Source organism: Rhinolophus sinicus, chromosome 1 (genome assembly GCF_057876585.1).
Source record: "Rhinolophus sinicus isolate RSI-liver-muscle chromosome 1, RSI-T2T, whole genome shotgun sequence".
NCBI classification, from domain to species: domain Eukaryota; kingdom Metazoa; phylum Chordata; class Mammalia; order Chiroptera; family Rhinolophidae; genus Rhinolophus; species Rhinolophus sinicus.
The window spans coordinates 123,187,722-123,201,057 of record NC_142501.1 but is presented as its reverse complement, the minus strand read 5'-3'; the positions used below and the strand labels follow the sequence as shown (position 1 = coordinate 123,201,057).

Here is a 13,336-nt window from a genome sequence, read left to right as displayed (position 1 = left end):
GATTGCTTGATCATGTGGTAGCTCTAGTTTTAACTTTTTGAGGCCCCTCCTTATTGTTTTCCATAGTGGCTGTTCCAATTTACAACCCTACCAACTGTGTACAAGGGTTCCCTTTTCTCCAACACTTGTTATTTCTTGCCTTTTTGATAATAGCCATTCTAACAAGTGTAAGGTGATATCTCATTGTGGGTTTGACTTGTAGTTCCCTGATGATTAGTGAGGTTGAACCCCTTTTCATATATGTGTTGGCACTTCAGCACTATTTTTTGATAAAGGGTTTGCTTGTATCTATTTTCAAATATTAGGTTTCTCTTACCTTGGTTAAAGATTTGTGTGATTTCTCTTTTTCTGAGCTCAAAACAAATGGGGAAAATGAGAGAGAAATGGGAGCTGAGGGAGGGGTAAGCAGGCAGGAGCACACCTGGGCTGGTGACAACCCAAGGCATTAGGAAACAGCTGCAGTGTGCGGTCCTCTCCTCGTCTTTAAGGGAGCAGGCCTTCTCTTTCAGCTCGGAGACAGAGCTGCTTCCCAACTGGCTTGGGAGAAAGTAATGGCTCTGCAGGTCTCCGAAAATTGATTTCATTTCATTTCAGCCGGATCTTCAAGACCCATAATTTCAAGACCTTGTGTAAGGAAGTTCATTTCTTAAATTCTATCAGAGTATCCTGAGGCCCATCAGCTGCTCTGCATCACTGAGCGAGGCTGGCACCAAATCCTTCAAGAGTCAGGGTGACATGCCTTTTTGGACCATGAGCCCAGGATCTGAGCAGCATTGGTCCCTGTGCAGAGCCAGCCAGCTGGGGATTAGGGAGCCCTTTAGTTCCAGCCAACAGAAAGGCTGCCACATTTTGCCCTCAATAATACTATCCACATTTGAATCGATCGATTAGTATGGTTGCTTAAGGTCATGTGCCTGGGTGCATCCACTAAAAAAGAAGAAAAGAAAAATATGACATGGAAAGTCAAAAAGAACTTGGCAGGAGGAGTGGCCAAACCCCAGAGCTGGGCCTTGCCCCACATTACGTTCTCGCCATGGCTGGAACAGGACAGGCAGGGAGAACAGGAACCTGGGCCGGTGCAGCCTCATGGAGAGCGAACCACCTTCTGCATCTTGTTCTCCTTGCTTCCATCAGAAGGAAACGTGAGCAGGACAGAAGGACTGCGTTATTCACCAGAGCACTGACATGGACATTTGCTGGTTGATTGGAACATTTGGGCTTTTACTTACTGTTGATGAACAGCATAGTAATCTCAGCGGCGTGTACTGACTTTCAAAGTGCTTTCACAAACCATTCTGAGACTCTGCTGGCAGCTACTTGGGAGGTCCCTGGTTTTTCCCATTAGCCAGTGTTAATTGTTGGGAGAAGCATTCTCTTCCCTCCCTCGGGGTCTTTGTCTGCCAGTCTTGCTCTATGTTCTTTGGAATAATCCAACTGACATGTGATGAATGCATTCCTCTCAGCATCCAGCTTTACATTTTAGGGAAAATAATACTAGCTCTGAACCAGCCCAAAGCTCGAGGCGTCATTTTTGGCCAGAGAAACTGCCTCATAAAGGAGGCTCCCGGCCGCCTCAGGAAGACCCTCTTCTTGCTTCTGCCGCTCCTTCACTCACAGCTTCCCCCATGTGCATTTTTTTGAGCTTGTTTTCTTTAAATCTGGGTTCTGTTTAAACATACCTGACCCTGTCGCCTCCTGCTCTCCAGTTTCTTGCCCAGTTGAAGCTCATGGACTACAGCCTGCTGGTGGGAATCCACGATGTGGAGAGAGCCGAGCAGGAAGAGGTGGAGTGTGAAGAGAATGATGGGGAAGAGGAGGGAGAAAGCGATGGCACCCACCCTGTCGGAACCCCTCCAGACAGTCCCGGAAATACGCTCAACAGCTCCCCACCCTTGGCTCCAGGGGAGTTCGATCCAAACATTGATGTTTATGGAATTAAATGCCATGAAAGTAAGCTGAGTTACTATCAACTCTTTTTACCTATGAAGCAGTTTGGTGTGTGCCTTACCTACCAATAATCACAACCCCAGTTTAAAGTATACTGCTTTGCAAGCCTCATTCTCCAGAGTCCCAAGTAATTGATTTGGGGACAAGGGTATATTAAAGGTAACGTAATCCCTGGTTTTAAAGTATAATGTGATGAGGTCCTTGAATCTTGTGATGGGGGAATAGAGTGATGTAACACAATCTATGTTACATATACACATACTTACACGTACTTATATATGGATAACGTATATAAGAAATATTTTTAAATTTTTCTCTGAGCTATCTCTTTTTTATGTGAATCTAAAGTGTCATAAATCTATCTTGAGCCCTGGTCCACTCTGAACCTCATGTGGACATCCTGTAGGACAGTCATCTCATCTCAGCCAGCCCTTCCTTCTCAGAGAGCTGAAGCCAGCCCAGGATGTGGAGCGAGAATCTCTGGTTTGCTGCTGTGTGTGTCCTGTGCTTTTCCTCCCATTAAGGGGTCTGTGGCCCTCTTGTCCAGAGTGGGATCTATTTTAATCCTAAACATCTGGGCAGTTAGATATCTGAAAGAATATTACATTCTACCATACCTAGTTATACATAAAATCCCGAAATATATACATATATATACTAGAGATAAGGTAAAAGCAGGCGTGTTTTTTTGAGTAATGAAAAGTATGATTCATAATTGTTTTTTTAAAAATCTCATATGGCATATCAGCCGAGTGAATTTGAGTTGTGTTTTTATTTTGCTCACCAAATTGTTTTTTCAACACAGAAAAATCAGATATAGTCAAATGTACTTTTCTCATTCTTTATAATTGAAAGAGCATCATATTTGTGGAAATGTACAGAAGATAGATATTGTACATGACATATGCCTTTATCCAGTTCTGATACTAGATCCAATGAGAATGAGGAACTAGCATCTAATTAGGAATTAGCATCTAATGATGGAAAAGGCTTAAGTAACATACTGCTTCTACTTGTTTTATAGAATGTTTTAAAAATAAACACTGTCTTTACACCAAAGCAATTCACAGTTATTTTAAAAATGCAGATTAACAAAAAATAAAAACACTCCATCTCACCCTTGGAGATGGAGTTAATATCCTGGGGTTATATTCTTTTTTCATTTTTTAAATTGAGAGGAAATTGGGTACAGAGACTTAATAGGGACATGGAGGAATTACGTGGAATCTTCAAAAGCTTCTGTTGCCTTTGTGTTTGGACTCTTCCAATCTCCAGTCCACCAAGTCCCTCACCCTCCCATGCTCCTTCTTCCCTCAGCAGGCAGCTCATGCTTTTTCCAGTGTTGTCATTTATGCCCCAACTTTGCTCTCATCCGTTTACAGACTCACCTAGGAAAGAGGTGTACTTTATGGCAATTATTGACATTCTGACTCATTATGATGCAAAAAAGAAAGCTGCCCACGCTGCAAAAACCGTTAAACATGGCGTAAGTATCTCCGTTTTCTTCCTTCTCTGTTCCTGGGCCCTTGACGTTGTCTGTAGTGCAGGGACCAGCTCCAGGCTGCTCCTTTCCACTGAGCTGCTCCAAGTCCGTCAGTGGGTCTCATTCCCTGCGGAGGGCTGAGTGCAAGACTCAGACTCAGACAATGTCCCTGCCCACGCTGCTCCCAGGACTGCCTAGGCTTTTGGCAAGTCACTTAAACTCAGCGGTGTCTCTTCTTTTTACACACCGGGGATATTCACAGACACGTGCATCACTAGAATATTATACAAATACTTTTTTATTTGAAAAATGTTTCAAAGATAAAAGTGCTAAAGATAGTTAAGTGTTTTAGTATGAAATGTTCAGAACTGAACTACTATTACCTGCTTCAGACACTTCCAAAATATGCAGTATTGTATTTCTTTTCTCACAGTGATTGTATTTTTTCTATGACAGAAATCTTTCAAATGCCAGGTCAAAATTTAGTCATCTGAATTCCTTCCCTTTGTTGTGCTTGCTCAGAATTATCGCTATTCCTGGCCTATATTGACTTGTTGAAGCCCCATGACAAGCCTGGGAGGGGTACTAGGGTGTCCCTGTTTATCAGTTGAAGACATGGAGGCAGAGCGCTTAAGTGGTAACGTGTCAGGATCACATCACTAGGAAGTGGCAGAGATGGGATTGCTCCCCAGGTCCTAGCCCGGCCCCAGCTCTGTGCTAGTCGTACCCCATGCCCCACCAGCGCACCCCACCTGACTGGCTGAAGTTCTCAAGTCGTGGGTGACCATTATGCTGTATTGTAGGGATCAATTTTGGCTTTCCAGGTGCACTAAACAAGCCATAGGGCCCATCCCACAAAGGTGAACTCCTGCCCTGGCTGGTTCACACTGGAAGGAGAGGGGCCACCCTGGCAAACTGTGTAGAGCAACCCAAATAAAGCAGAACATCAACTTATGTTAAGGCTCTTTTTCTCTATTTTAAAACCAAACCAGGCTGTCTTCCCAACCTGGAATCAGTCTAAAACTATATTCCATTTGCCACAGAAATATCAGTCACTTCATCACCAACTATTTATTGTGCTTCTGCTGTGTGGATAGCACAGACCAAGACCTCACCCAGCCCACTGACCACATTAGAAACCCTGACTGAGTAAGACAGGCGGGTACACAGTAGCTCTCACCTAGCGGTTGGCATCACAATCTTCTGAGTACCATTTGTAACCATGTGCAAGCCAGATGCACCATCCCCTTTCCCTGATTCTGAGTCCAGTTCAGGAGCTTGAGTGACAGGTCTCTAAAAGGCTCCATGGTTATTCTGATGCTCACGTCTGGTTGAAAACCATGGGTGTACAGGTTCCTCCACTATCCGAAAGTATAGCATTCCCATGAAATGTTTCATAAACCAAAATGTGTAAAGCGAAGAAGCAATTGCCACTAATTTATATGGAAAACTTTTTGAGTATTCCCAGACCTCACAAAATAACCTGCCAAATACATTTAATTACATTCAGTTTTACACAAAGTGTAACACCCTTATGAGCTCTTAGGCTTTTCTGATACCTTAGGTCCCTTTTGCTATCAGGTGCACAGAGCAAATCGAGATAAAACACAGGTGCTCAGACACAGTGCAAAGCTCTGGCGCTTGGTGTCGAGATGCTGAGTGTGGTTCCCGGGGAAGGAGCCTGGTGGGACTCTTTTCGCTGCTCGGCGTTCGTGTTGCCTCTCTAAGGGCTAGTTGCAGAAAAAACGCTGAACCTGTTTTCACTTTTCACCTTTTTTGTAAAAGCAGAAATCATTTTTGGATTTCTTTTGGTTAGCCAAAACAGCTACTAAGATGGGTCTTTTGTAAAAGTGAAGTGGCATAACCAGAAACTTGGAAGAGTAGTGGGTACCTGTATTATAATGACAGACCTGGGTTGGAATCCCCATTTCACCTTTCCCGGTTGTGTGAGCCTGAGGAAACACTTTGGAGCTTCAGTTCCCCCCAACTGATAAAGGGGTCCTAATGCCTTGCTGTTTCCCCCCACAATTGTGGGAGGAACAGCCTGAACACTGGGAGATGCTCTGTGTTGTTCCCGTCCCTCCTCAAACCTTCTGTACTATTCTATTCCATATGGAATTGGAAATGTACCATAGCAAACATGGCTCCATTTTCATCTCCCCGGTAAGTCACCAGGCTGGTAATACACCACTTGGCCTATAATCGTATGCAGTTTGCAAGAACAAGATATCGCTCTTTGCAAAGGAATGTTGTGTTGAGCTACGGCTGGGAACCATTCCCAAGGCCTGGGCTCCTCCATGGAGATCCCAGCGGCCCAGGCCAGGCATGGAAATGACATGCTCCCCAGTGAGCATGGGTGTCTAAAACCAGCACATGGTGACTTAGTAAAACTCTGGTGTTCCCCTTTGCAGCTCAGGCCCCTGGCTAGTAAATATCTTGGGACCGCTCCCCTCTCACAATAGGAAAACCCCTCCTGAGCCACTGTGAGGGGCCCAGCATCCTTGCTCCAAGCAGGTCTTTGTGAGGGGCAACAATGGCATCCCCAGGCCCTGTGCTTGATGGAAGCCAGCCCCTGCCCTCTTGGGGAGATGCAGTCAGCGTCTGGTTCGGATGTCGGAAAGAGCCCAGGCAGCTACTGTGGAACCTACTGTTGCTGCCGCTGAGCGTATCTTAGAGCACTGGACTGCTTACGTTGGTCCAGAAAGATGCACACAGCCCTTACATCATTGGCATCGGAGTTTCCCTTTAGCCGAATGTTGAGGGTGTGTCATTCTCAAGGTATCCCCAATCTGCTCCCTTGAAAACCAAAAGCATTGTCCCCGTGGCTTCTGAATGTAGGCCACACCCACTGCACTGTTGGATCGGAGCACCCCAAATGTGGCTAGTTTGATTTTTTTTTTTTAAGTCGCATCAGTCACAGTGTACGTATGTGATAATAGCATGTGTTGTTTCCGCCGCTCTTTGCCTCCTTTTCACACACAGATCCCTAAGAACCCTGATTATTCAGACACACTGTCCAAATCCAAGGCATTCTGAATTATGCTTTAAGAGCAGAAGCTGCACAGATTTGAGAATGATTAGTTTTATGTTCAGCCAGATACTGACTAGTAATTGTGTCATATTCCTCTCCTTTAAAACTGCCCAGGCTGGTGCGGAGATCTCGACCGTGAACCCAGAACAGTATTCAAAGCGCTTTTTGGACTTTATTGGCCACATCTTGACGTAACCTCCTGCACAGCCTCGGACAGACACGAGCACGGGAAGGACAGGGGTGGCTTCCGTGTAGGAAACATGAAAACCAAACTCAGTGAAGTACCCCTCCGCGTTTACATCTTCAGGCCAAGATGACTGATTTGGGGGCTACTCGCTTTAACAGCTACCTGATATTTCCCAGCATCGTTCTAGCTATTTCTGACGTGTGTGTGTATGAGTGTGTGTGTGCGTGTGTGTGCTCGCGCACAAATCTTCAAAATTAATTAATTAATTGATTAATGAAAACTGATTTGCTTCTGTGTGTTTGGGCAACGACTCTGATTCCAGCTGTGGATGAATGAATGAATGAATGAATGAGCACCTGCAGGGGGGAGGGGGAGAAGGAAATGCATGTCTGACCAACCATGTTGGCATCACACAATAAACTGTGGATCAGTTTATTTTTTGGAGTTGAAAGATGTGAGACAGTATTCATAATAATAATGAAGATAATAATGATAATAATGATGGTAATTAAAGGAAAAAACTTAACAACGAATGTTACACTCCTACCACACACACTGACACTTCTTAACAGTGTACCCCCGGCCCCTGGCACTGGATGGAGGAGTGCTGGCATCTCCTGAGTGTCCTGGTTCAGGGTTCTGCCTCCAAATGGTGTCGGGACTTCCAATGTCTGGGGACCAGGGCCCCTTCTCCAGCAAGAGGCTGGTCCCCTAGTCATTCTATCTGTACATTTTCACCTCAGTAAGTACATCCAGGAAAACTGCTTTCTTCTCTTTTCTTGCCTGGACTTTCTTCACTGTTACACTCTTATGTTGCAACATAGGAATTAATGCTAAAAAAATAAAAATAAAAATAAAGCTTACCTGAAAATGCATAGTTTGGGGCAATGGTATCTTCATCTCCCATGGTGGGAAGGTGAGCAAAGTATTAGAACTCTCAATTCTCCTGTTACCAATTGTAAATCTGAATTACAAAATGTTTATGTTTGACCATTGTTTAAACAATGGTATTTTGTTATGAATTATCCCTTTAACTGAAACCCTCAATATTACTGTTTACATTATTAGGAAAACAGGGATATTTTTGAATCTAAAAATTTAATGTACAGCATGTGATTTTTGAAGTTTACATGTAAAGTTATTTCACAGTGTAGGTGAAATAATGTTTGTCATATTTTGAAATGTATCCTGCAGTCATGTTCTGGGGTGAATATTTTATTCAAAGTACATGGTAAGCAGTCTTCTACAATTAGAGGAAAAGGATTGTTTTGTTTCCTCCAGATGTACATTTATGAACATAATGATTTTTTTTTAAATGCTTATCCCAAATCTGGTCATGTAAGTTCATTGCCCTAAACTGTGCTGATTGTGTTTAATCAAGTTATAAATTTCCAACATCAATCATATATTTACCAATTTTCTGGCATTTTCTGAAAGGCGTCAAGCTGAAATATTAGACTTGCTTAGAATAGGTTATCAACTTATACACTGTGCTAAAGCTGTGCCTTTGAAATTCTTTGTTTGAAACATGAGACGATTTTTGTAGGCAGTTTCAGAAAAGGAAAAAAAATTCACCCTTCAATAATTACTTATAACTCAACAAATACCCCTGCCATACTTCCTCTTCAAGTAACTTTACTTCAGGGCTTATCAAGACTGTAATTGTGCCCAATATATGTGGGTTTACTTTAGAAAACACAAGGTGATAGCAAATCTGTTGCTTTGGAAGCCAGTGGCAACACCATCCTACTATTATCTACTGAAGCCACGTAGATTTGCTATCCTCAGCAGAGGATGTTCACACCCCTGTGACATGGTTGTCCAAATCTGTATTTCATGCATTTGAATTAATTGAGACTGATTTGGTCCCACCCTCCCCACTTTCCTTCTGGCATCAAGTCACTTTCAGTTTTCTGAAGTTATACTACAGTTTCTTTGACCCAAGACTACAAGTGAGACCCTGAAGTAAAGAAAAGGTACACATACATTATTTGAATAACTATTTCCTTTGTGGCCAATCTGTGTATGCTTTTAGAAGTTTACAAAATGCTTTATTTTTGTCTGTAACAGTCTCTGTCATTCATTTCTGTTGATAAACTATTTGGACAGAGTGAGGAAGTTTGCCTTGTATCTCTTAGTGCTAACAGTACACTCCAGTCATGAGCCGGGCTTTACAAAATAAAGCACTTTGATGACTTACAGGGTGGATCCTTTGTTCCTCTCTCATTGTGTTTCTCTCCATTGCAACCTAATTTTAAATACTTGGGACTAAGAGTATCTTTTGCTAGTCCGAGGAGAAGTAAAAGTGAAATTGAAACTTTTCACTAACTAGAGATTTGCCTTCAACCTGTCAACTATTTCATTAGTAGATCGTAGAAACTTCCAGGACAAACTTGCCTTACTACAAGATGGACAGGCAGAGAAAAGAAATCTCTTCAATGAATACCCTAAAGTATAATCTTTTTTTTTTTTTTTTTTAATGTTGACCAACCATAGTTCTGTGTCAGCATTTCTTGAAACTTTATTGGGATACCGTTGAAGGATAAAGACTTTTTTACAGCATTCCACTGTCACTGGTGCCAGATTAGCAAACACAGTCAGTTCAGCTGTAGCACTTGTTTTGAAAATGAGTATTTGTTCCAGTGCAATTGATACATGAGGGGGATGGTGTGAACACATGTACTTTTCCCGTTTACTTGTGTGTACTTTGATCTGCAAGGAACATTAGGTGAACACAGGAAGCTGCACCCAGCAGCAGTGTGTCTGCCACATAATACACAAGACACACACCCCTCAAACATCTACCAGCTACCTCAGTTCAACACATGTTAGGAGTCACACTGGCCCACGTCTGGAGTTACAACTTTCCATCAGATTTCAAATCACTTTCCTGCCTCCACTTGACAATAACCCAAAAGCTGCAGCCCTTACGACGCCCACTACCACAGGCGCCCTTCAGGTCTTTTACAAAATAATCTATCACATTTATTATGGTATTTATGTATTTCCCGACTATTTAGCATGTTTAAAACTGTGCTGTTTTTATTAGGTTCCTTCTTTTTTAATCTCTCATTGGTAAAGTATTTGGATGTTGTACCCCTAGTTCTATTATTCCATAAGCTCTGTGGTTTTTATTATGCTATTTTGCACAGAGCAGTAATTTTTAGGAACATATATGTTGCATTACAGCAGAACTGACTGGTCAGCAGGGGCTTTAATTCGGTTTTCTTTGTGGGCAGTTGGAATGCAGACATTCATTTTCATTTTGGTTATTTAATTTCCTGAATTGAATTCACATTAGTCCCATAAAATTGGATATTACTAATTTATAGAAGGATAGAAGTTGATATAAAGCATAAATCCTTAATGCCTCACTTTTGGAAATAATGGTTAAGAGTTAAATGCAAGAGATTAGGAACTGCATATGATGAGGTAGAAATGTATGTGTATATAATGTATGTAATGAAGTGGGGTTATGAAGAGAAGGCAAGGCCAAGAGGTTGAATATGGACTTAAACTCTGGAGTTCTTAAACATCAGTGGACTCTAAAGGTCCCCAGCACCACTGCAAGTGACCTTTCTAGAAATTTTAAATTAGCACACTCACTAGGATGGATATAATAAAAAAATAATTTAAAAACTAGACAATACCAAGTGTTGGTGAAGATGTGGAGAAATTAGAACCCTCAAACACTGTTTGTTGGTGGAAATGTAAAACAGTGCAGCCACTTTGGAAAACAGTTTGGCAGTTTCTCAAGGTTATGCATAGGTTACCAAGACTCAGGAATTCCACTTCTAGGTATATACCCAAGAGAAGGGCTGCATTCCTTCTGAAGTCGAAGGAGAATCCATTTCCTTTTTCCAAAGTCTAGAGGCTACCTGTGTTGTGGGCTTTTGGGTCTTTCTTTAATCTTCAAAGCCAGTGGGATAGCATTTTCAAACACCCCCTCCCCGCCCCCCTTCTTTCCCTACCTCTCTTCTCCCTCTGACTCTGCTTCTGTCATCACAGTTCCTTGATTAAATTAGCTAGTGCTCTATTTTGTACATTTTTTCCCAAAGAACAGGAATGTTGATTAATGGATTTGATCTACCATTTTTCTGTTTTCAGTCTCATTAATCTCTGCATTTATCTTTATTATATTTTTGAGTTTTCTTTTGGTATATTTTATTGGGGGTTTTTTCTAGATTTTTAAATTGGGACTCTAGTTCATTTACTTTCATTTTTAATTTTACTTGATATGGTGTTCAGGGCTATGAATTTTTTTTTGATCATTGCTTGTTATACATAGAAGTCACACGCTCTTCATTTATAGACTTTTCATTATCATTTTCAGAATTCTGTACTTTTTGTTTATATTTCCCATTTAACCCAAGAGATTAGCAGAATTTTTTTTAAATTTCCAGGTGGAAGTGCCTTTTTTGTTTTTAGTTTTGTTTTTAATTTCTAGCTTCATTGTACTGTGTACCAAAACTGTCAGTAATACTTCACTTTGATGAAACCTATCAATGTCTTCTTTGTGCCCTAATATATGATCACTTTTCAGGAATGTTCACATGTACTTAAAAAGAAGGTATATTCTCTATTACCAGGGAGTAGTGTTTGATATATATCCAAAGGATCCTAAGACCCAAGGTGGACGATTCACTCTAGTGATCCTGTTTACTGAACTGGAGTCCACAGTAACTACACATCCCAGTTTTTGTTTCTTTGTTCAAGTTTATATACACTTCCGCATGGCCAGAGACCCCCACCACCTTTACATGCTATCACTCAACTTACAGGTTGCTCTTATCAGATCAAAGGCAGTTTTCACTCACCTCCTTCCGATGACCTATAATTTGAATTTTCCTGTGTCATTAACATCACAGGAAACTGGCCAGTGTGTGTGATCTTCCTCTCCAGTTGGGAAGTCTACATGGTACTCTGAGGCAGGCTCAGTGCCGTCATACAGCTCTAGCCCAGAATCTAATAGAAGGTCACAGCTGCCATCTTGTCTGGCTGACCCTTCACATGACTTGCCAACGCATGTGCACTCTTTTTATCATTTAATAGGCATCCCTCGTCTCCCATTATGAATACGCAACATATAATCTTATTCTACTTTCCTCTCTCCCTTCTCTTCCCATTTTGATTTGTACTCTTTCTACTTTTTTCATAACATGTTTATATATCATTCTTATACTCATAAACCCACCCTTATTTTAGCCTTGGCTCTATAATTAAATATAGAAAATAACATCAGTCCTTTTAACAAAGTTTCCTCAATCATTTTTATTGCATGAAGCTCATCCTCTAGTACAAGAATAGATGAGCCTGATAGTAAATATTTTAGGTTTTGTAGAAATCTGTTGAAATTACTCCGTCAGCTGTTGTAATGCAAAAGCAGCCATAGATGCCATAAATGAATGGATGTGGCTATGTTCCAACAAAATTTTATTTACGAAAATGGATGGTAGGTCACCCCAATAAACTTTAATTAAAAAAACAAACAAAAAACAAAAACTGGATGGTAGGCTGGATTTGGTTCGTGGCCAGTTTGCTGACCCCTGCTGTGATGGGTAATCTTGTGTGTCAACTTGACTGGATCACAGGGCAAAGCCAGATATTTGGCTAAATATTATTTATAGGTGTTTCTGGATGAAATTAGTGTTTCAATCAGTGACTCAGTAAAGCAGTTTTCCCTCCCCAATGTAGGTGAGCAGTATCCAATCTGTTGAGGGACTGATTAGAACAAAAAGGCAGAAAAAAAGAATTCCACCCTTTTTGCCTGATTGCTTGAGCTGGAACATTGGTCTTCTCCTGCCCTAGGTGCTCATGGGTTCTCAGTCCTTTCACCTCAGACTGAATCGCCCTGCTGGCTTTCCAGCTTGCAAATAGTAGATAATGGGAATTCTCAGCCTTCATAATTGTGTGAGCCAATTCCTTACAGTAAATCTTTTTCTATATATCTGTCCTACTGGTTCTACTTCTCTGAAGAACCCTGACTAATACACCTGCTTTAATAGATTCCTCAGGAAAAGCACCTGTGTATGGTCGTCCATACAGTGTTCTTGCATACTCGGGAGTGTTTATCGGTAACCTTGATACTTGAAGGCTGAATAATGTTCTTGGTTCATACTTCCTTTCCTAAAGTTCCTTAGATTACTGTTCTGTTGCCACTGAAATTATTTCATTCTGGAGGCCCTGAAGATTTCTTCTTTATCTTTAAATTGTAATCATGTTACTAGACCTGGTAGGCAGCCTCCAGTGATCCCTTCCCTCTGGTATTCATGCCTCGGTTTAATCCCCTCCCCTCAAGGGTGGGCTGGAACAGTGACTCACTTCTAACAAATAGAATATGGCAAAAATGATGAGATGTCACTGCTCAGATTAGGTTACAAAAAGACTCTGGTTTCCATCTTCTACTTACATTCACTACAACCCCTTCCAAGTGGGGAATAGACAACGCCTTCTCAGACTGGTTTAAGGTTTGATTTCTCTGAGCTTCCTCTGCAGTGGGGCAGGTGGTCAGTGTTTACCCTTCAAAGAGCCCTCATAGAAAACAGTGGGGCTGAGATGCCCACGAAGTGATCCAAGCACAGGGTTCACTCTGTTTCTCATGGTGGCAGTGCTCCTGGATAGTGCCACCTGCTTAATGAGCACATAGGGTGACGCCTGGCAGCTTTTAAAGCCCCGTGTTTACCAAGCA

At 41.7% G+C, this 13,336-nt stretch overlaps 1 protein-coding gene across 2 annotated transcripts in view; it reads left to right on the top strand.

Annotated features, from left to right (window-relative positions):
• The window catches only part of PIP4K2A (phosphatidylinositol-5-phosphate 4-kinase type 2 alpha), a 145,397-nt gene extending 136,548 nt beyond the window's left edge, over positions 1-8,849 (top strand). For both annotated transcript variants that reach the window (XM_088789171.1, XM_088789167.1), the window contains 3 exons: positions 1,707-1,950; positions 3,330-3,433; positions 6,576-8,849. In XM_088789171.1, coding sequence (XP_088645297.1) covers positions 1,707-1,950; positions 3,330-3,433; positions 6,576-6,656 — 429 coding nt within the window. In that variant the 3' untranslated portion in view covers positions 6,657-8,849. The remainder of the gene's footprint in view (positions 1-1,706; positions 1,951-3,329; positions 3,434-6,575) is intronic.
• The last annotated feature ends 4,487 nt before the right edge of the window (positions 8,850-13,336 follow it).